Raw genomic sequence first — 25,187 nt, forward strand, 5'->3', positions numbered from 1 at the left:
CCATACCGATAAAACGTGAAATACCCTTAGGGTTTGTGGGAGGCGGAAAATCACGAATAGCTTGAGTACGTGAAGGATCAATGGTGACTCCCTTGCTAGAAACCAGGTGTCCTAGAAAAGACAGTTCTTGAACTGCAAACTTAACCTTTTTTGTGTTGACAGTTAACCCTGCTTTACGAAATCTACTTAGGACTTCCTCTAAATGTTTGATGTGTTCTTCGAATGTTTCTGAATATACGACGACATCGTCTAGGTAGTTGTACACTGTTTTGAATTTTAGATCTCCTAGTATCTGATCCAGGAGTCGGGTTAGTACTTGGGCTCCCGTGGCAAGTCCGAAAGGTACTACTGTGTATTGGTACAAGTTCCAAGGGACACAGAAGGCTGTGATGGGTTTTGAATCCGCAGTAAGGGGAATTTGGTGGTAGGCAGAATTTAGATCAAACACACTAAAATATTTGGCCTTACTGAACCAATGAAAAGCAGTGTTTAGGTCTGGCAAAGGTATGTTTTGTATGACTATTTTCTCATTAACTTTTCTGTAATCAATTACACATCGTTGTTGATCCTTGCCCTTAGGCACCAGGAAAGCTGGGGAACTGTAGGCGGAGGTCGAGGGTTCGATTACCCCTTTTTCTAAAAGCTCCTGAACATGATTGCGCATCGTCTGCATCTTAGGGCCTAAAAATTGATAAGGGTGAGATCTCACTGGTATTTTATCCGCTAACTCAATTTGGTACTCGACTAAATTTGTGCGACCTAGTTTACTACTCAAGACATCTGGAAAACTACTGCATAATTTATCAATGGCGGCCCGCTGCTGTGTATTAAGGTGCTCGTGTGAAGTGGTGTTACCCTGATCCAAGATGGCTGCCGTTGGCTCGGCCGGAACTGAAACTATTTGTTCAGGGGTCCCACAAGGAATAGGATTACCCATGTTGAATTTGAACACGAAATTCTTCGCCTGAAGATTAATGATTAGACCTGTCTTGGCGATGAAATCAGACCCGTAGATTAGGTCTGTGGCAAGTTGATCAGACACCAAAAATGGGAAATTCCATGAATATAAATCAATCTTCACCTTGATCACAACTGCTAACGTAATATTTAATGGCTGCTCTGAAGCTGTGAAACATTGTAACTTAGTGGTCTCAGTCTTTAGAATTAATTTGCTCTGTTTTAACTTGTTAAATAACTGCCCAGAAATCAGGCTGCGCGCTGATCCTGTATCAATTAGTCCCGATACAGTGTGTTCGCCAATCGTTGTTACTGCATACGGAATTACTGTAGGAATATTGCCAAAAATTTGGTGGCACTTTCTCTTGCCCTTATTTGTAGGATCAACACACGTTTTACATGAGTACGTGTGCGTTGAATTACCATTTCCCTTATTTTTGTTATTTCTCCTGCTATTGTGCTTTCTTTGTTTATGTTTGTGACCTCGCTTGTTACTTTTATTCCTGGACTCCTTGTTGTTAGGATTATTGTTTTTGTGTAATGGTGTTTCTTGTGTACGGCCATTACTTGGCGCAAGTTGAACTTCCCACTTATAAGAAAAATTTTTAACACTTGAATTTTTCGGTGGCCCTGAATAAGGTTGTTCAGGCCACCGCGTTATGCGTTTTTTGGAGTGTCGCCATTTTGTTTGTTGTTTTTGTGGTAACACTGGGCCAGGGAATGCCCGTCTCTTTTACAGAAAGTACAATGTGCATTTTGTTGATATCTCCCTTGTGGCCTTGAAGAGAAAAATGTATTGCCCTGATGTTTCTGTGCTGCATTCTTATGTTGCGAATTACTGCGCTCCGTTCCCGCGCTGCTACCTTGTTGACTAGCGAATGTGGCTTGTTTATTTCGCTGAAAATCAGCGTATTCTATGTTTGTGGCGTGTACGCAAAGTTTGTCAAGCTCAGCATAATTTTGGGGGCGTGCCTGGAACACTGAGCGCGAGCGCTCCGCTGGGTTCAAACCGTCTAGAATCGTACTCACGACCTCTCTCTCGGAAACCTTTAGCCTGAGTACCTGGTTGGCTTCGCGTATGTCAGCCACGTAATTTGGCAAGGCTTCATTACGCTGCTGCAGTCGGTTAAACCACTCCAACCGGATGTTTGTGAGTAGCCTACTCGGTATACAAAAATTTAACACGTCTTCATGAAACTCGTCGAAAGTGAGGTCATTCTCAATGGCAGCCATGATCCGCTCACTTAAGGGAGCTTGGGTGTATGGGTAAACAATTTCAAAAATTCGTTTGTCGGGAATCCCTCCCTTTTGTCGCAGCTTTAATAAGACTCGAAGGAAATCAATTAGTTTGTGTGCGTCCAGACCCGACGCCTCTGGCAAATCCTTGAGTAACCTTTCTACAGGATGGGTGATTTTTCCGTATAAACTGTAGCCAGTTTCTGGGGCTGTCGTGCTCCTCAATACTGAGTCGTGGGGCTGAGCCGCGGCTCCTGCCGGCTGAGGTGAAGGCTGGTGTGACACCGGGTGCGACTGAGTCTGTTCCCGAGTCGCACCCAAGGGGCTGATTTGTGGTGGAGTGAGCTGGGGCGTTGTGAGTGGCGGCTGCAGAATACCAGCACTCGGAAGTGGGGTGGTTTGCCATGAAGGAAACTGTGGCTGAAATTGAGCATAAGGGTTAAAATAGCCCTGAGCGATCGGATACGGGAAAAACATGTTTGGTGGGTATGGTTGCGTCATTTGGTGTGCCAAGGTTGGTAATCCCTGTGAAAATGTCACGCTAGTGACGGGGTGGGTTGTCACATGACTCGTTGTAATGTTTGTCGCCGCTGTCGTCGACTGCACAAGCGGCTCTGAATGAGTGGTAGATACGTGTATCGGTTGGTTTGGAAGCGACGTTAGTGGCTGTGAGTCAGGGGCTGCGTCTGGTAATCTGCTCGTTTCCGTCTTCTGTCTGTTTACCGTCGCCCGTACTTCTGATTGTCGCGTGTCGGGTTGCTCTACTCCCAAGGGCAAGCTAGGAGCGTCCCCTTCCGGGAAGGCGGGACAATCGATGCCTAAAGCCTGTGCCCCAGCCACATAATGCTGACTGCGTCGTGTGTCTTCCAAAACGGCTGCTCTCGCCGCCAATTTTGAATGGAAACCTGCCGTCTGTTGCAAACATCGTTCTACCTCTTTTATATAAATTCCATGGGGAAGGTCTGCCGAAAGCTGTTTCAGGTTTTGCAAACGTCGGGTAACATGTTTTAGCCTGACTATATGTCGCTCGACATTGGGTAAATTTTCCTCCACATCTAGATAACTTACGAAAGCCGATATATCATAAAACTTGGCGCAAGCCAGGTTGAATTCTTCAGTTACATCTAAATCCAAATTCGATACACTAGTGGGCACGCCATCATGAAGGGCGGCCCTGAGCCTCTTCCTGAGGACTTGCACATTGCCACTGGAGGGCAAATTGCGTAGCTGTAACTCATAGGTCAGCTCATCTGACAGCAATACCTCCGGCTTAAACATACTGCTCGGACGTAAATTACTGCTAATTAAAACAAAAATTTAACACACATGTACGATTCAAACGTACATTATAAATACTCCTCTCTTAACAACTATCTTAATTTTAAATACCTCCTAAGGCTTCCTATATTAATATAAACTACCAACTAACCCCAATGCGCGGGGAGTAAGTCACACTTTCAAGGTGGGGGGGTATGTGCCCAAACTTATTGCGTAAAGAGTCGCCGTACTACTCAGACAACTGCGCGAGCTTCCCCTGTCAGTTTGACTTGCCAACCTGTATACTCAACAGGGGGACTGACCTGCCGCTCGCAAGGTCGTCTGCCACGACGGACAAGGGAGAGGGGTGTGCGGGAGGAACAGGGCCGCGTCGTCGCCCTCAGATAACGGGCGTGTCGCTGGCTCAAGCGGGATGATGGGGGGGGGGGGGGGGGGGGGGACGCCAGCTGAGGCGAGAGATAAGACACGTCTCGCTGCCAGCCTGCTAGCGGACCGCACGCCGCGACTTCTTGCGCCGCGCGCAGACTAAGTCCACACGGGCCTTTAAAATTCAATCATAACTTTAAAATAGAAAAGCAATATAACTACCGGGTGTACCAGCGATCAGTTCACAATGTTATTATTACAAACTTGCTATCACAAAATTTAATTAATTTTTTTATATATATATATATATATATTTTTTTTTAGGTATGCCTACTCGATTTGGGTATGCCTATAGACCAAACCATGCTCTGCTACCAATTGTAACGCCCCTCGTGCCTCAAAGTTGAATTATTTTAAATTAATTAAAAAGAGCCTTGGAAACTTGCTGGGTAAGAAAAATAAGAAAATTAAGTAATTGACCAGAGGTGGCACGAGGTGGAGAACAAGATAATTTGGATCTCCCTGACACAAGCAACTTGGGAGGAGTATGGATCTTTTAAGGGAAGAAGGTATATCATAAATAAATTAACACTACACAAGTAGCTTGGTCTATAGGTTCCCTGATTTATTATTAAGGAATTTTGTGTTCGTATTATTCAAACCTGACAATAAAAATCTTAGTAAATAACAAAGTTAAAGGGGGCGCCCCAGGAGTAATTAAAACAGTACATGTTACACCTTAGCAAAAATTATTACATAATTAAAATTTAAAAATTGCACCAAATTTGAATGTCCCAACAATTACATCGCTGATTAGTTTTATTGATTCTACATATTCTTGAGGAAAGCACTGTTCGCTGGTAGGCTATTCATTCGATTTATGTAGTTCGTAGCTAGAAAGTGGGGGGGGGGGATGTTGATTTCACATTACCACCCGGGTCTTCAACAAATAACGTCGGGTCGCGGAAACCTCTCTTCTAACGTGACCCGCAGTGGAGGTGCAGGACCACGAGCTGGGAGCGATTTCTCTCTCCAGCACTTCGACCCTGTCTGAAACCCAAATCAAATTCAAAACGAATTATACTTGCTTCCAGACAGTCCTATACCGTCGGCGCAAAAGGCCAACAAACGGGAAAGGGGGGGGGGGGGAAAAGAAAAAAATTACTCACCAACCAGGGTGTAGAGTTCGGAGCTCACTAGGTGTCTCGCGCCGACATCAGGATGCCGCGGACCGAGAAATCAGGATGCGCGGACGAAACCGGAATTTTTAGAATTAAATAAGAAGAAATAAAAATTTAACTACGCATGACTTTTCTAAAAACTACCTCTGCCTGGCTACTGTACAAACGGGATCACATCCCTTAAGCAAACTGACTACATTCTCGTGCACGCGAAAATCACCGTTCCCGCAAAAAGCCTCTTAGCGCAGAGGACGTAGGTGAGACGAGGTCAGTAGCCGAGGTCAGAGGGCTGAGTGCCCCGCAATCGGCCAAAACCCCTAATTAAATCGGGCGGTAAGGCCCCGGGTCAAAGGAGGGGGTAGGTTCGGTTCTAAGCCGAAAATTTCCGAAGGAGTCCGAGGCGGTCGTGGCAACAACACGACATGCGCGCTCTCTACCGGACCGAAACGAAAACAAAGAACAATCGACTTCTCCGGGCCGCGAGAGGAAAGCATAGTGCCTTATGGCACCGCGACGCTGCCTTCTAGCGGCGTAAGGGGGAACTACTTGAGGTGGTGAGCAGACTTGCCACCAGGGGTCATGAGGGTAAGCTCTGCACGCTGGCGACCAGGCCCGCGGTTACTTTTTTTGCCGCTAGATGTCAGGGATGTGTCTGTCGGACCCGGGAGAAGGTTTTTGCATCAGGTCATCGTCCCGTCCGGTCACTGCTCTTAGCTTAATTTCTCAGAACTAAAGTGAGGAGGAGAGAGAGGAAGGGGGGGCAGAAATAGCCACTAAGGTGGGAACGCAGCTCCACTGGAGACTGCTTCGTGACGAGACATGCTTTTCTCAGCAGGCCTCTACAAGGTAGCAGCTTGCAGCCCAGGAGCTGCTCAAAGCAGTTTTGGTCATGCAGGGAATTAAAATTACAAACTCGGGACGTGACTGCAGGCGAGAGAAATTTCAACCGGGCTGACCATGTCCACATTAGACAGCAAAATATCAGATTGGCCCCCTGGGAAGGGGCTTCGGTCCACTGGCACCAAGTTTAAATCGGTGGCGTACACCGGCCTAACAAAAAGTAAATCACCCCCATTAACCACCAGATAAATTTAAAAAAATGGAAACTCCAAAAAATTTTAAAATTATAGAATAAATTAAAAAAAGTGACGAAATGCCTAATTTCCGGCACAATAGTTACATTGTTCTTATTTATTGTACAAGAAAAGTTAATTATTTTTAAATTCTTTAATAATATTTCAATCGTATAATATTAAATACTCAGTTTTAATTTTCTTATGCCAAAATCTGTGCAACGAATTGGGACAATATAATGAAGAGACTCAAGTATTTCTAAACTATAAGACTTTAGTAACAAAATTATTCATTGAGATATTTACTGTGGCCAGTCATAATCAGCTTTAAGTAATGTTTCGCACCGATGGGCGAAATATTTTCTACCAGTATGCACTTCTATGATCCATGATCACCTACATCTGGTGAAGGTTACTCTTACCTTCTTCTCTGGGCAGACATGATGTAAAGTTACTCTTTTTTGTGTTTAAAAAATACACTGAAACAAGATAAAGAGATAATCAAAACTGTGGCGAGTTTTGTGACCCGGACCTACACTTCCAGCCTAATCATTAAGGAATGTGACGTTATTTGTTTATATAGCATTCCAGTGAACAGTGGCAGGCACAAATAAGCCCAGTCCATTGTATTTATCAGACAATGTGTGTAAATTCTGATGGAAGTTCAAGCAGAACTTTGATACATATATGTTGGCGTCGGGTAAATCGGACAAAATTTTGGAAGTAAAAGCTGCAATTTTTCTTAATCTTATAGGTGAAGACATGGTGAAGGTTTTCAATACTTTTAACTTAAGTAATGACAATTGAAAACAGTTTGAGGCAGTGATAGCAGTATTTGAAACATATGCTAGTGAGAAAAGAGTGATTTGAGCTGTATCCACAAAAACCACAGGAAGGTGAGCCATTCCAGTATTTCATAACAGACCTGAATAAGTTGGAATGGCTATAAGTTTGGTTCCCCAACAGATGAAATCATTTGAGACTGTGTTTTCATGGGTGTGCGGGAAAAGACTCTGCAGAAGGAAATGTGAACTAAAGATTTACCCCAAGAAAAGGCATGCGAAATAGCTAATCTAGCAGCAATAAGCAATCAGCAACTTCAGTATCTTCAGTCTACAGACACACAGAAGTCATCTTCGGCGCCTGGGTGGGGTGCGGCTGCGGCTGTAGCAGTTAATACATGCAGCTAAGGCTAAGTGGAACAAAGAGTCACCACAATATTCCCCACAGTCTGGTAAACAACACCGCACCGGAGCACCTGGAAATGCAAACAGTGCAACTTTCTTTATGAAAAAATTAAACGCTTTGCTTACAGCAAACTGTGTTTTAAATGCGGCAAATCAAATTATTTTGCCAACATGTGCAGAAATAGTGGTGTAAACTACATCAAGACCGGGTGACTGAAGAAGAAAATGAAGAATGCAGACGTAGGTAAAAAAGGGACAGCGATGTGGCATGAAATTGTTCTACTAGAAGAAACGAATGTCACATTTAAGTAATTAATATAGGATAAGTGTTAGGGGGTATTTCTTTTAATTATTGAGGGGTTTTTGGTTCTGAGGTGAACATAATTCAAAACTTTTCAGAAAAATCAATAAACAATTTAAGATAAGAAATACAAATGAACTTCTTTAGTGCTATGGGGGTTTAAAGTCAAATTTATAGGTGTTGTTAACATATGATGTGAAAGAAACATGCAATGCAATATCTGGATTTCAGAATAACTGATGCAGACAGAATGCCTATATTAGGGTTAGAGGCATGCGCTTGACTCAACCTATTTAAAAGGGTTCACATAATAGAGAAGATCATTCATTGATAAACCATCTGATGTACCAGTAGACCTGGTGGAGGATAGTTTCATCTACAGCCCCCAATACACCTACGACTTCCCACCTGTTCCCTACTCCCCATAACTTTCCCAATGGCAGAATCTCTCTTCCTCTATCCCCCCACACTCCTCTCCAAGATCGACTCTCTTCCTCATTGAGATCCCTCCCCTTCCTGACCACTGCCCACCAAGAGAAGTTTGAAGTTAACTGAGAAAGAAGCAGGCGCGTAGGAACTGGGGGGACGACCCAGGAGACTGCCCGGCCATAACATTTCATGGCCGGGCAAAGTGATGGTTTGCCCGGCCATTGCATCAGATGAACAAGAGGCATTGTCTTCATTGCAATGCTAAGTGGTTTTGTGGGATTTTCTTGTCTGTGTGTTACTTTATTCTTAAAATAAATTAAGACTTTTCGATAAGTGTACAGGTAACAGGTACAATAAATACAGCAACTTTTCTTGTTTTCTTCTAAATATTCACGTTTCACAGTGCTGATAGCGGAAATATTATTATGGGATATAAGACCAGTAAATGTTTCCGCTCGTTGCAGTAGCTTACAATCCGTTTTTGTCCGCCCTTGTCTACCTGACCTTCAGACCCTTGCATTCTCCCCGCCTCGTTTCTACCTAACGGTAACAACCTGACGTGCAGAGCGCTTTCCACATCAGTCATCATTCAACAGCTGTACGTCTTGCTTTTAAGTCCAAGAAACTTTGTGAGCCGTACTACAGAACTGTTTAAAAAATAAACTTATTTATCTGTAGTATCGTGAGTGAGCAGTGCGGAATGGCAGTGATGAAAAACATTTAGGGTTTGAGAAAATTTATAACAGTATTTGAATTTTTGCGGCGTACAATGACTCAGAAAAGCATCAACTTTTTCTTCAACAACCGTTGTGCACAGTCCTGCAGTTCATCACAACCACCGCCTAAAAAGCAGTACACATTAGGCTGTAATGCCTGTGAAGACAAAGATCCTAAAGAAGAGCTGGATTCCTTTAACTCAGGTATTACTTTTGAGCAGTTTAGACTGAGACATATTTTTACATGATCCCGAAAACCATATATAATATTTAACATTAAAGTTTAGTATGTCGGTACATTATTTTTTTCCACTCGTCGCTCGTGATTATTCCATCGAGTAATAAAAATTATTCTTTGAATCTACAAATCATTGAACAAGAATTTATCAAGCAGATTTGCAGTTATTTTTAAGCATCTTCACTCGCCTATTCTGTGGGGTTCGCATTTTAAACTTATGACAGTAAAAAAATTAAAATATTGACTTTTTTAATTTTTAGTACCAAAATAAAATTTTAACTTTCCTGAATAAAATTATATGAGTGTTATCGCGGAAAGCTTTTATCCATCTTTAATTTTTTATTTTTTTTAAAGTTCTACTGCATTTTTTGAAAAATTAATTTTTGTGACTATTATAATTTTAAATGCTAAAAAAAATATTTTGACCTTTCTGAATACAATGTAAATACTTTCTAGTACTCCTTTCAATAAAAAATATAACGAATAGTAAATATTAAAAATTTTGGAGCCTTAATTCATTCAGATTTGGTTGATGTATAGACCTTTCCTGTATTGACCTTGATTTATGAAGTCTGACAGTAAAAATAAAAAAATAATAAATAGTTTTTTGTTCATTTTTAATGTCAAAATAAACTTAAGACTTTCCTGAATAAAATTATATGATTGTTATTGAAAAAAGTTTTTTTCCATTCTGAGAATTTTGAGAATGTTTTTATTTATTGTAAAATAAATTATGAGGAGCATAAAAATGCTATGATAGTAATAAGTCGAACGGCATATAACTTATCATAAGATATTTAGATTTTCAGATTTATTAATGGCAAAGCAGTTTTTCTGTCACGTTTTAAAGTAATATTCAGTGGACACTAGGTACACCATATGCTTGTGTCAATACATTCTGAATATTGGCATCATCTAAGAATATTTAACTAAAGGTGTGTAACATTAAGAGTTCTCCTGTCCTGATATTCAAATGAATTTACTTAATAGTGGGCAATGAGTGGGATAATGACGTCTTTGTTAAATTGTTTACTCAAGGCTCAGCCTCACTTAAATATTTGATATTGCTTGTTTTGATTATTGCAGTTGTTTGTTAGAACATATTAAGAAAATGTAACTATAGCTACAGATAGTTGGCAAAATATATTATCTCACGCTACAAATATTCATTTTCAACCACCGTCATGTATTTATGATGAAATTAGTCAAACATATTTTTAATTATAAATACCCACATCTTTGCCTTTTCTACAGCTCTAGATAACTTGATGATATCTGGGGACTAAATTTGAAGGTGCTTGTAATTTATGTACTCTGTGCAGTGGAAAAATTCAACAAATTGCCTTTAAAATGAATTCTACGAAAACTGAAAAGTGAACACTGTTTTGTGATGCCGAGCCTTAAGTAAATTTGTTATAAAAAAAGTTAAAATTTCTGTTAGTAGTACATTCTATTTTTATGTACGAAAGATGCTAAAATAGCACCATTTTGCTCCTTAGAATACAATTTTTTTTTCTACCGGGGGAGAGCCCCCGGACACCCCCTTTGTTAAATCCACCACTTATAATGATACTCTCCTTTGCCCCCCATTAAATTTTTGCTTCCTACACACCTGGAAAGAAGTACAAAGTAAGTAAACTTTATTGAAAAATAATGTCTGCAATATAAATGTTCCAGCCAATGCATAGCCAAAAATGTACCCACCACGATGCCCTCCTCAAACCATGGCAGTTAAGCTGAAGGAGACACTTGCAGCATTGGAGAAGAAAGGCATCATACAGAAAGTGACCGAGCCAATTTCATTGGTCAGCAATCTTGTCGTAGTTGAAGAATCTGATGGAACGTTAAGTGTGCCTTGATTCCTAAGACCTTAACTTAGAAATAAAGAGAGAGTATTACTAAATGCCAACACGAGCAATTAACAGAAAAACTTTCAGGAAAAAAGTTATTTTCAACCTTTGATTTTAAAGATGGTTTCTGTAACCATTAGACAGTACTTCTAGTGATCTGTGCACTTTCTCAACCCTTGGAAATGCTACAAGATTTTTTCGTTTCCCATTTGGGACATTGTGCTTTTGAAGACATTAAAGGCATTGTTGTTTACTTTGATGATATTCTTGTTGCAGCAGAAACTGAAAAAGAACATGACAAAATTGTGATGCAACTTATAAATAAGAGCAAGAGAAATCCTAAGAATCTTCAATATAAGATACCAGAAGCAAGTTTTCCGTGACATGTGTTTTCAGCAAATGGGATTAAACCTGAATGTAATTGTTGTAGGAGTTGGTAATGACTGAGTGGGAATGTTGGTAGAGACGGTTGGCGGACGTGAGAGGATAGCCAGTCGGTGTTGTTGTATTTGAGAATGTGGAATAAAGACGAGAGTTGTGTAAACAAAGTAATGTAATAAGTACATCAGAGTAATGCCAATAATAGGGGAAAGTTGCATAAATCGCACTGGTGCGTAAATCGCACCACTGCTAGTTTAAAGTAAATGGATGACTCGAAGTGACATCTGGTGGCAGCTGTAGTACCTAGGAGCATAATCGATGTGTGCACAGTAATATAGAACCCACCAGAAGTTTCAGTCGTCCATGGCAAGCGAAATCATTTTCTCGTGTGTTGTGGTATACTATTCTGACGAAAGACAATAGTCTGTTTAGACATTAACAATGTATGTTTATAGAATAATTTAATACTGTTCGGATTCCTTGCAATGTCAGTTATTCAGTTGTATTGTTACAGTGTGAATATCTTATTTTAGTTGAGGTTAGAACTGCTGTTTGTTGTAGCAGGGAAAGTTGCATAAATCGCACCACGTAAACATGCCTTAAATCGCACCTGGTGCGATTTAGGACACTAAGAATAATTTTATGTTAATTCCACTATTGGGATATTTGTTCATTTCAGATATAGGAATGTCTAAGCATGAATACGGAAGATGGAGGGCAGAAGACATGGCACAAGCTGTAGAAGATTACAAGGAGGGTAAATTAGGTTTGAATGCATGTGCTAGACAGTACAATGTGCCAAAGCGCACACTTTTAAGACATGTCAGGGGTGAAGTTAAAAGAGGTGTAGGCCTATGTAATCGTACCCAACCGATAAATGGCCAATATACTGACCTCCCACCAGATGTTGAGACAGAATTAGAGCAACACATTTTGAAACTGGAAGAACATATGTTTGGGCTATGTATAACTGATGTTAGGAAACTTGCTTTTCAAATTGCAGAAAAATATTGCTTACCTCACCGTTTTAATAAGGGAAAAGAAATGGCAGGTAAAAAATGGTTTTACCAGTTCATGAAGAGGCATCCACGTCTCAGTCTGCGACAGCCTGAGTGCACTTCAATGGCCCGAGTAAAGGGATTCAACAAAGAGAATGTGAATGAATTTTTTGATCTGTTGGAAAAGGTAGTAGACAGTAAAGAAATTGATGCATTAAGAATGTTCAATGTTGATGAATCTGGATTTTCCACCGTCCAAAAACGGGCAGGAAAAGTTATAGGTAGGAAGAGAAAACACCAGATTGGTGCTGTGTCTAGCGGTGAAATAGGGGTGAATACCACTATTGTATGTTTCACAAGCGCCTCTGGAATATTTGTTCTACCGATGATCATTTTCAAACGACAGCGCAACAGTCCATTGCTGCCATCTGGTGCTCCTCCTGGAAGTCTAGTTGAAGTTTCTGAAAGTGGTTACATCAATTCAGAACTATTCGTTAAGTGGCTGGAACATTTTGTCCAACACATTAAACCTTCTCTTGAGAACAAAGTTGTACTTGTGATGGATGGCCACAGCACACATTCAAAAAATCTTGAAGCGATAGAACTTGCTAGAAAGAGTGGTGTTATCATGCTACAGCTACCAGGACATACTACCCACCGTCTGCAACCCTTAGATGTTGCTCTGTTCAAACGATTTGAAACCTATTATGAGCAGGCAGTGAACAAATGGCTTTGTAGCAATCCTGGGCAATGCATCACTCAATACATACCAAGTTTCAGCTTTACTAGGAAAAGCTTACAGCAAGGCATGCACAATATCTAATGCTGCTGCTGGGTTCAGAGCACAGGGATATGGCCTGTAGACCGCAGTGTGTTTTCAGATAGTGATTTCATAGCATCTGAAAATATTAGTTGGAGACATACTTTCACAATACCTGATACAAAGCAAACAGCCAACATGTGTTCCACAAACGATGACTTTCACATGTCAACCTCTGGTGTCCCAACAACAGCAGGAAGCTCGAGATCCCCAGTTCAGACGAGAGTGCCAATAGAAACTATATCGCCCATACCAACACCGACCTCTTCAACCTCACAAATTCGAAGGAAACGTGAGATCCAAAAATATGTACTCCTTACCGAGAGTCCGCATAAAAATTATCTGATAACCAGCAGAGCAAAACGGGTAAAAGGACAGAAAAGACAGAAAAAAAGGGCAAAGAATGGAAAATCTACAATGACTGGTTCATCCCAACAAGTTGTAGTGGAAATAGTTAATACCAATTAATGGCTTTGCGCGCTATGTGAAGAAGCAGTAGTGGAAGACATGGTGCAATGTGTGAAGTGTTTGAACTGGGCACATGAGTCATGTGCTGGATACGGTCCTGATTGTGTCGAGTATATATTTGATTTATGTATAAAATAAACTGCTTTTCCTTACAGTGTAATAAATTTCCAATTTTTCAAGCTTATGCCAATACTAGCCAATGTAGAACCTATTTAATAATTTCAATTTATTTATTCGTATTTTCAATGTTGCAATATTTTTTTACATAATTGTCAAAGTTTGTATTACATACAATTAATATGGTGTTTAGAAATGTACAAATAAAGTAGTCATAATTTTAAGCCTGTTAAGTGAGAGTGCGATTTAAGATCCGCCATGGTGCGATCTAGGACACTGGTTCCTAAATCGCACTTATTGTAGACTCTTGATTTTCTGCCAATAAAAGCTATATTATTGAAAACCTATGTTATGTGACATTCTTCAGTGTATCTCTACTAACTGCATTCACAAAAACTGTATTCAGATATTCAAAAAGGTTAAAACGTTAAAAAGCAAACAACATATCTCCTTAAGGGGTGTGATTTATGCAACTTTCCCCTACCAATGATCACTTAATACCTGTTAAGATCTTCAACATGGCACAAGAGACAAATGTCAAGCAAAAGCCAGTCAAGCAGTGTATTGGCCGGCCATGAATAAGCACATCAAGGAATACGTCAGACTGTGTAGGGTTTGTGAAGCAGAACAACCAGCTAAGCTGAAAGAAACACTCTGTAGTAGACCCGGTGTCCACTTGCCATGCGAGCAAGTGTCCACAGACATATTCGATCATGGGAGGAGAAACTATCTTGTCATGGTAGACCACTACTCTCACTGGTTGGAGATTATCCCACTTCAAGATAAGACAGCTCCCTCTATTATTGAGGCCTTTAAAACAGTAACTAGCACTAATGGTCACCCCAAAATAATTTATTCTGATAATGTACCTTTTAATTCGTTTCTGTTCCACCAATATGTCACTGAATTGCACAGCAAACTAGTGACCTCAAGTCCTAGGTACCCAGAGAGCAACGGGCACGCAGAGAAGGCAGTGGGTATTGCTAAAGCAATCTTAAGGATAGCAGAATCCACAGGTACAGATTGGAGGGATCTGTTGAGAGAATATAGGAACACGCCCATAGTGCCACTAAAAGCGTCACCAGCACAACTTCTCATGAGTAGGGCACTGAGGTCAGAATTGCCAATGACCACACAGAATCTTACACCTAGGGTGCAGACAAATGTCAACACTAAGGCCAAGGACCACCAAATGAAAACAGAATCCTGGTACAAAAGAAATGCTAAACAGGGCGTGGAAAACTTAAAACCTGGTGAGACGGTGCTAATCAGCACAGGAAGAGGGGATCCCTGGAGAGGCAGCATAGTGACGAAACACGAGGCACCAAGGTCATATTGGGCGAAAACAGACGGCGGGACGGTTCTGCGGCGTACAACAAGACACATTCGAAAGTGCCACACTGTACCTCACACCAGACCACCAAGTTAGGACTGGAACAAAATGAACAGGGGGAATGAAGACCAGACGGAGGCTGCAAGAACGACACGTAAGAGCCCATCAAGAGATGACGAGCATCGGGACGATGGTGAAGAAGAGGAATTCAGGGGATTTCCAGAGGTCCAGACAGGGGGTGATGAGGGCAAGAGGAGGCAGGAAACAGTGCAAGTGATGCGCAGTGGGAGAGTAAGCAGACAACCAACACGCTTCATTGAAACAATGTGAAAAGGGTATGGTGTTGTAGGAGTTGGTAATGACTGAGTGGGAATGTTGGTAGAGACGGTTGGCGGACGTGAGAGGCTAGCCAGTCGGTGTTGTTTTTGAGAATGTGGAATAAAGACGAGAGTTGTGTAAACAAAGTAATGTAATAAGTACATCAGAGTAATGCCAATAATACCAATGATCACTTAATACCTGTTAAGATCTTCAACAGTAATAGAGTTGCAGCTATTCAACACCTACCAGATCCACAAAATTGAAAGTATCTACTGAAGTTTCTCCAAATGGTTTATTACTTGAGGCCCTTTATTTCAAATATAGCAACACTAACTGAACCTCTGAGGAAACTGTTAAAAATGTTGTCACCTGGTAGTGATTTCAATGCCACTCTGACTGTGTAACCATCAAATCTGCTGTAAGTAGTGCTCCAGCCCTAGGATTCTTTGATCCAGAGAAGCCTCTCACAATACAGTGTGATGTATCACAGAATGGCCTTGGGTGCTGCTTACTTCATAATGGACAGCCTATTTCATATGGTTCACGAAGCCTAACTGAGTCAGAGAAAAATTTGGCTCAAATTGAGAGTTATTGGAAATTGTGTATGCTACAATGAAGTTTCATTACTTTACATATAGCCAAACTGTAGAAATTCTGATGGATCACAAGCCACTTGTGCCTATATTGAAAAAAAACCTGTGGCTATAATCATGGTTTCTAGACTCCCAACGGCAAGCTCAAATTGCTTAACTACCACGTGGATATACACTATTCACCAGGAAATATACTATACTAGTATACATCAAGGATGCAGTAGAAGAGGATGAAGACATGAAGTAGTAGATAGTGTCAGCAAACATATACCAATGAATGAGGCACAAAAAACTGAAATCCAATGCAAACTAGCAGAAGAGCCTGTGATAATAGTCCAATCATCTTAGTAAGTTCACCTCGAAATTCGAGATACCCAGCTATAAACTCGTATAAACTTGTATTTTGACATCCTAAAAGTTGTCTCAAAACCTACATATGGTAGGGTGTACGCAAATATTAAAATCTAAGGTCAAAGGTCACAAAAATCAATTTTTTTGCACATTTTTTGCAAATATCTCGTTTCCTATGGGTTCTTCGCTATTTGTATTTAGTTATCAATTTTGCAGAGGTTTAAATTCCCTATAACGTTTGTTTTAAAATTTCTTTTATAAGTTGAATTGTTTTGAAGATAGAGGGCGGAGAGCGCGCGGATAGAGCATCATTTAAGGTCAACCGGTAGTCCCGGTCAAATACACGCCATATAAAGTTTATTAATTATTGATGAATACATAATTATTAATAATTTTTATTTCTCATTAACTATTACATTATATTTAATAAGAATTTTACTTACGTATCTATTTTTAATTCAGCATCAATTTATTTAATAACACTTACCTGCCCGTGTAGTTATAGAATTGTTAAGGAAAATACTTAAATTATATTTAAATTCTAATGTAATTTATATTAATAACTTCTTGAATAAATAAATAAATTCTTAATTTTTTATTAAAAAATATCATTCCATATATACGATTGTGGAAATTAAAAAAATTTAATAAAAATTACAACTACAATTTATAATTTTAATTATCTTCTTCTTCTTCATCATCGTCTTTTGACAGCTATAGTATTTCAAAGTCTTCTTCTTTATCATCTTCAATGACATTTGTCTCCAGGTCTTCCATGCTTTCGGGGTAAAAAGTTCTGTCTTCATTGACATCGCTCTGATATGGTAAAGCATTGAGTCAAGCTTGCCCATTACACTGGCCACAAGCTAAAGAACACTGCAACCCTGATTTCCTGCATCCACATCGCGAACCACAACCACTCTTGCAGTTGCAGAATATTGTGTTGAGCAATTAATTTTTAATTTTAGGAATATGTTATAAGTGTTATTGAATATATAGATATTAAATAAATGAAAAAATTATTAAATATAATGTAATACTTAGTAAGAAATGAAAATTATTAATAATTATGTATTTATCAATAATTAATAAACTTTATATGGCGTGTTTTTGACCGGAACTATCGGTTGATCTTAAATGATGCTCTAACCGCGTGCTCTCCGTCCTCTATCTCGAAAACGATTCAACGTATAAAATATTTTTTGAAACAAAAGTTGTAGGGAATATTGACAAATAAATAAAAATAGCGAAAAACCCATAGGAAACGAGATATTTGCAAAAAATTGATTTTTGTGACCTTTGACCTTAGATTTTAATAGTCGCGTACACCCTACCATATGTAGGTTTTGAGAAAACTTTTAAGATGTCAAAATACAAGTTTATACGAGTTTATAGCTGGGTATCTCAAATTCCGAGATACTTACCTAATTTTGACTAAGATGACTGGACTATAAAGGATTTAGTCAAACCAATAAAAACTAGTAAATGCATGCTTCGGTAAGTTGTCATCCATTTTGGCCGATTCAGAATGACATTTATAGGAGATGAACTCTTGTTCTATGAGGATCAAATTGTTGTGCCTGTAAAATTACGAAGAAAAAGGTTGCATGTGCTTCATGACGGTCACTTTGGAGTAGGTAAAACCAATCCAGAGCACACTCTGGTCTATTGATCTGGTATGAGTGTGGATATAGAAAGATTTGTGACTGAGTGCAAAGTCTGTGATAAGGATTTCTAACAGAAAAGAATCACTTGCCCCACACACAGTCCCTACATTACCATTTGAAAAGGCAGGAGTTGATATTCTTTATTTAGAAGACACGAGTGACCTTGTTGTTTATGATCATTTCTCTCAATAGTTGGAAACTATGCTATTACCCAGTAAGGAATCACGTAATGTAATAAGTGCTCTGAAAGGTATCTTTTGGTTTAATGGAATACCTACAATTATAGTTGTAACAACATACCTTTTCAATCTTATGAAAGTAAATGCTTTGCTCATGAGTACGAGTTTGAGTTTAGTACATCCAGTCCCCATTACCATCAGTCAAATGGCATGGTAGAAAAAGAGGTTGGAATTGCAACAAACATATTACACAAAAGCAAAGAAGCAGGAAATGAATACTTGCTGGCTCTAATGGAATATCATAACACTCCTCTCGCTGGTCTGGAGTATGCACCTTCTCATGTTCTAATAAGTCATCTTGTTAGAACACAAATATCTGTAGCAACCAACAACATAGTTCTAAATGCAAAGACAAAGTTACTTTCCAAACAGTTGCATGTTAAGCAGTATTAGGCAAAATGGCACAGAGAGAGACCCTAGAATATGTCAGTAGTCAACCTGTAGTTGTTCAGAAAAATAAAGTGTGGGAGCCAGCCACCATCTTGAAAAACAGAAAACATCTAAGTCGTACATAATAAGCGATAAGTCAGGCAAACTGCTGCGTAGAAAAAGTATCTCAGGCCATCCTGTCAAAAAATACTACCAGATAGTATGTGCGCTGATACAAGTGATGACAATTTCAGTAAGGGTGATGAAAATGCAAATTGTAGAAGCAGTGAATGTGTGGAAGACTACAGTGACTTGTGTGAATAATAATGCTGACCAAAATGAGGGTGCTGAAGAAGTGCAAAAGGATAAAGGACAAATTAGCTCTCCAGACTTCAAAGGCTTGGATAACAGTTTAATATCAGGAAATGTACCAAACATCAAAAAATATGAATTGGATGTTTATACCACTCCTCTGAATGAGTATGTTACCAGAGTAGGTCGCAGAATTTGTAAACCAATTAGATATCATTTAAGAGAAGGTGTTGTGCATGTTGTGACGTTGGTTGATAACGAGATACAGTTTACAGTGGAGAGGGTAGTAAGATGGATATTGGTTGATGTAAATGTGGAGTTATGTATGTGCAATGTAAACATTAGAATAACGATAATGCTGTAATAAAAGAGTTTAAGAAAATCATTGAAACAAGATAAAGAGATAAACAAAACATTCTTACGTAATTGTACAAATATTTCTGTTAACACGTAGAGAAGTGATTAATGACTAGCAATGATATTTGTTCAAAAAATCTGGGATAGATTAATGTGAGCGAAAAATTCCTTGGCAGTATGCTAATTTACAAAAATTTAAAAACTGTTTTTCATAACACTTACAGCTATACAAAAATATTACAGCTTCTGAAGGGTAGCGAAAAGAAACTGGTAAACAAGTATAAATAGAGAAGTATAGCAGCAAGAGAGAAAAAAACAAACAAAACAAGCCTCATCCCAAGGAGAGCTCTGGGCGACAAGCACGAAGCTACGAGCAGACGCGAGCGACTCACCTCGGACTGGGACATCTCTTCGAACTCTGCGGCCAGGCTGTGCGTGAGCAATGTGCGTCCCTGCTCGAGACCATGTGTCAGCATCTGCGCCTGCAGCTCCTCGTTGGCATCTCGCAAGCCAGTGTTCTCTTGGCGCAGCACATCCAGCTGCAGCTGCAGCGCCTGCAGCCCCGCGTCATCCGGCAACGCAACGACATGCTGAATCTCCTTCAGGTGTGCCAGCTCACGGCTCATCTCCTCCACCAGCTGCAGCACCACCAACCACCACTGCTAGCCCTCGCGGCCTTCTCCCACTGCACAGTGCTGAGCGCTTCTTGCTACACAGGTCACAGACTTTCCCTTCCTTTTAACAACACTTATTTCTGATTTTAATACATCATTTAAAATTCACTTGCATGACAATACATTTATAAAAAAATATATTATTTTTTAATCTAGCCAAATTCAAAAGTAGAACTGTAAATAAAAAGTATTAGGGCTAAATAAGTATTTTTCATATTGATACAATGCCAATACAATGCTAATACAATTATAGTGCAGCTAATGCAATGCTAATGCAACTATGCCAGGCACCTGGACACCTAGAGATGAGTGAGGTCTGGCATAAAATGACTATACACCATACACTGGTCTTGAAAAGAGCACTGTGAGGGTGAGTGTAGAGCATCAAAAAGGAGCGCTAGAATGTAGCTAGTGGCAACATCTGCTGCACTTCCCATTTCTGAGAAATTATTGTAGTGATTGTTTGTTTTTATTATATGAGATATTCCTGAAAATTTTATCACAATAGCTCTCCTGTATTGTAATGTAACGTACGCTGGGCTGCAGGTAAACACTCAATAAATTAATAAGTAAAAATTAAGGCCTTGGAAGCATCAGACCAGAAAACAAAACAACAACAACCATAATCACAGAGGTGCCCAGACGTCATACAAAGAAATTTATTTATAACCTACTAGGAACTCTTAGGAGGCTATGTGGATCGAGGATGAATAATAATGAAATAACAAGACTGGTGGTTTGATTTATATAACTGCCCTTTTAAAAAATAATTTACTTAGTTTTTTTCTTTTATCTTAAACTTTTAAGTACACATGTATTAAAACATATTAATAACAAAATACAAAATACGGGGCAACAAAATACATATAAAAGTAAAAAAATCATATCTGTAGAACTTGACCCTGGTTTAATTAAATCCTTTGTCCTGGTACTGGAGGTTTCGGTAGATTAAAGTCCAGAAGAAATCATTTTATGTAGAAACTTGTATGTCGACCGGAGAGGGGAGAAAACTTCTGACTGCATGAGCTCAATCACGGACTGCTAATTTGGCAGTGAAGTTCCATTCTAATTTGGGGTCTTGAAGCTAATCTTGCAGCTAATCTTGCACATTATTCTTGCACCTAATCTTGCACCCGCCTGTAACCAAAGTCCCAAATTGCTTAGACTAGTTAACAGGCGGCTAAGTCTGGGCGAATCTACGCCCAGGGAAAAGCCACTTACCCAAAACAGCGGGGTGAAGTCAGCTCCCGGCTCGGAAGTTCGCGGTAGTCATGACGAGAGAAGAAGAAATAATTTATATTTAAAAAAAACTATTACGGGCAGCCAAATTTAAAAATAAGATTGAGGCCTCTATGCCTTGACGTTGGCGACTACATGACGTAGTGTCGAGTCTTGGAAGAACAACTGAGATGGACTCTCGCGAATCGCGACGTGTGGTCCGTACAGACCAGATGCTGCCCGCCGAATCTTCGAAAAATGGCGTCGGGGCGCCTAATTAAAGGAAGTAACTGCCCCCATCCAAAGAAGGGGGGGGGGGGGTGGTGATTGCCCGAAGGTGTCCGGAGATGCCTGAAGGGGCGAAGCAGACTGCAAAACGCTTGCTGCGCTCTCACGCGAGTCTCAGGCGAACTAAGATCGCAATCGCACTGCAACTGCTGCCAAGGTCGATTGTGACAAGCTGTCTCTTATGGGAGGGATAAGTAGTGCGCTCGGGCGGCCAAGATGAGAACCTGCCTGGAGGGTCACAGTAACATCCGCTGGAATGCTCTGGGCACACTCGCCACCGGCGGACAGAGCAAGGTTAGGGGTTTTTCCCGCCGCCAGGCTTCGCTGAGGGCTCTGTTTGACAAGGGCGAATGTCCTTGAAGAGACCATGTACCCTGAGCGGGTTCACTGGGGTCGATGCTCCGGGTTGAAGTTCTCGTGAAGCCACAGGTGAGAGATGAGGGAAGGGGGGTCTAAACTTGCTAAGTCGCCTGGGAAAGGCGTCGTGTGGACCGTCCCGAGGCGTCGCCGAGGACTGTAATATGTTCCTGGACGTGCTGGCAAACAGCTTACCCATGCTTGCCTCCGAGAAATGAAAGTTGCTAGCGGTGGGCTTGGGTTAGCGTTCGCTAGCACGGAAAGTCATACTGTTACAGGGAGAAAACGTGATGCAAACCGCTGCCGAGATGCTGCGATCACCAAATGTCAGCAAAGGTATCTGATTGGGCCTGCGAACAAGCGCAGGTGCACTGGGTTGCACAAGATTACGTCGGAGTGTACAGTAATGGAAACAAAATTAAATTAAATTAAAAATGCAACCTTATTTTTGTGGTACCCTTCTATAAAAATTAAATATTAAATTTAAAATCGTACATTTGTGCCTGAAAGTAGCACTGAAACGGCAGTAATTTTGGTTTCAAATGCTTCACTAGATACTTACTTAGTGTTAAATAAGCGGTATAAAGTCATGCAAGTGTTCTTAAGTTTTGTTAACTTGCTAGATATTTTGCAGCTCGCACACAATGTTCAGAAAAAAACCTGCTGACAATCTTTGCAACATAACAATGGAAGAACACTATCTCTACAAATGAACAGGAATGTTGGCAAATGAAAGTAAAGGCAATGACCAACATGGCATGAGAGTACCATGCCTTTATGTGACTAATAGGCATTGAATATGACCGACATGCTTTCCCTTATTTACCTAAATAGAAAAACAACCGAGTAAGTGCCTAAAGTAACAAAAGTAGCATGTAATGCAACATCATTAATATAAATTATTCCAAAAATTCTAAACTAGGACATATAGCCTACACCATTTACACACACACGTCAAGAAATTTTTTTAAAAGATTCTGCAAGTATATTTTGATTCACTAACAATGTAGAAAAATGCACAACCTTTCGTCAGATTATAACAGTGCGAGATGCACATCCTGCCCATTTCTCACTCATTTTATTTGCCACAATATATTACACGCAAAACAATGCTTAGAGTTAATTTCCAAATTCCAAATTTAAAAATTAATTTCCATCACATTAAAAATAATTTTCACTTCCTCATACACCTTCGATTATGAATAATTTCTGTGCGCACATTTTGTTAAATGTTATGTGTCACTCGGTGCTGTTGTTTTATTTTGGCAAACAATAGTGGTTATAAAACAGTGTAGTAACTTTTTGTTCGCAATCATTTGAAATGAAGTTATTTAATTTCGAACAGTAAAACTTCTCATGTTGTTGCAAGTCCGTAACATAGTCTTTGAAATGGACCTCACCCTAGCAGCTTGCTGAAGTTAGGCAATTCTTAATTTATGTTTCTTCAAGCCACAAAAAACTAACATTAATTCTAATTACATGATAATATTTTATTCAATATACTTTTTCTACTATTATAAATTAATAGCTCCAAAAAAAAGATATATTAACATATCTGTAAGAAGCTGCTTAAGAATAAGAATAACTGCATGTGCAAATTTCACGTCATTCAGTGTTTATACTTTTTGGCAACAATATGAACTTGCCATTCTGTGGTATCAGTTTATTTAAACTATAGAATCTTTTTTTTCTGGTATTTGTTTGGGTGGTTCTTGTACGCATAAGGCCACGCACTGCAATCACTCCTGTTTCCTCAGTACCTGGATTGCCTCCTTCAAATTCCCGGATACTTGGCAGCCAGTACCATTTCCGTTCGCAAGGCCACACCATGTTTACAGAGAGAGTGAACAACACTGTCTTCAGGAGACGATAAGCATAGACTTTCTGAAGATGGTGTCAGCACATTACCTTGGGGGCATAAAAATCTACACCCTTCCCCAGCTCGTGACTTGCCTCATCCCAACTAAATTCTATTTTGTTCCCAAATTTTTCCTGTTTTGAGTTTAGCAGACAGAACACTGCTGATGTTTCCTCCGAGCAGTAGTTGTAGGAACACAACTGCTCGGAGGGCTAAATGAGAAGAAGGCACACACCAGTGCTTTTCTTGCCTCTCCAGCTGACTCCCGAGGGTGGTTGTGGGAAAACCTCGGCACTCTCCAATCCTCCCACCCCTCGGTCGAGCCAGCTTGCGCCAGCAGATCCCTCCATTACACGCGTGGAGAATGAACTGTCGGTATGTCTAACGTGTGTAGACATTTTACTTGCTGCAACAAGTTAAACTTTACACGATAGCTTGTTTTAAATGCTATAACAATTTTAAAGTAACGTAAAAATGTACAGGCTAGCTTATTTTAAAGTAAAGTAAAATTTACAACAGGATAGCTTGCTTTAAAGTAGCGTACAATTTAAGAAAGCTTGTTCAAACGCTAGTCTGAGTTTAAAGTAACGTAGAAAATTTACAGGCTAGCTTGTTTTAAAGTAAAGTAAAATTCACTGTTGGCTTGTTTTAAATACCAATTTGCTTTTTTTAAAAAAAATTAAATGCTATCCTAATTTTTTTTAAATGTACACTTTATTTATAGGACAGCTTGCTTTTCCAAGTAACAAGTGAAATGCTATCCTAATTTTAAATTCAAATTGACAGCTATTTGTTTTAAGCGCTATTGTGATTGAATGTAACACTTGCAATGCTTGACCTACGTGACGTTCTACAGGTCCCTACAACATGCAGTCGGTGCCAGAAGAGCTGAGGAAGAAGGTCTTCTTCACGGAAGACGTGAGAGGCCGCCTCCACATCGGTCGCCGTCCAGCAGTACGATAAGCTAGAGGCGGGGGGCGCTGCGGGCGACCCTTCACCCCAGAGGAGCAACAAGGCTATCACCATACCACCATGACACACACACACATACCTACTCTGCCCACCGCCCAAGTGGTGACGTGAGCGTAGTTAGTCTCCCACCCCTCAAGTTTGAAAATTATGTATTTCATAAATAGGATCGTTTGATCATCATTTGATCACATTTGATCACATTATATTTTCATTTGAACAAATTAGTTTATTTATTTACAGCACTTCCAAAAATAGTGCGAAGTTAGCCCCCCCCCCCCCCCCCTATTTAAAAATTATAGATATTTATATTTATTGTGAAAGAACATCATTAGATTAAGTTTGATCAACCAAAAGTTCTATTTGATATATCGGTTTAAAAAAAGAAAACGAAGTTATCCCCCCCCCCCCCCAAAAAAAGTATATAAATGACAAATGTTAATATTGGATATGATAGATTATCATTTAATTATTTTTGATCATCCATAAGTCATATTTGATCAATCATAAGTTATAAAAATATATCAGTTTAAAAAATGAAAATGCGCAATTAGCTCCCCCCCTCCACATAAGTTAAATGACAAATGTTAATATTGGATATGATAGAGTATCATTTGATTAAGTTTGATCAACCATAAGTACTATTTGATCAATCATATTTTCAAAAATATATTGGTTTATAATA

General features: G+C 39.8%; 1 protein-coding gene across 3 annotated transcripts in view; it reads right to left on the bottom strand.

Annotated features, from left to right (window-relative positions):
• LOC134527286 (rab11 family-interacting protein 4A) overlaps nucleotides 1-25,187 on the bottom strand; it is a 620,480-nt gene that overhangs the window by 26,139 nt on the left and 569,154 nt on the right. For all 3 annotated transcript variants that reach the window (XM_063359829.1, XM_063359831.1, XM_063359830.1), the window contains exon 11: nucleotides 19,531-19,776. In XM_063359829.1, coding sequence (XP_063215899.1) covers nucleotides 19,531-19,776 — 246 coding nt within the window. The remainder of the gene's footprint in view (nucleotides 1-19,530; nucleotides 19,777-25,187) is intronic.

The sequence above is a fragment of the Bacillus rossius genome, chromosome 1 (assembly GCF_032445375.1).
Source record: "Bacillus rossius redtenbacheri isolate Brsri chromosome 1, Brsri_v3, whole genome shotgun sequence".
Lineage (NCBI taxonomy): Eukaryota > Metazoa > Arthropoda > Insecta > Phasmatodea > Bacillidae > Bacillus > Bacillus rossius.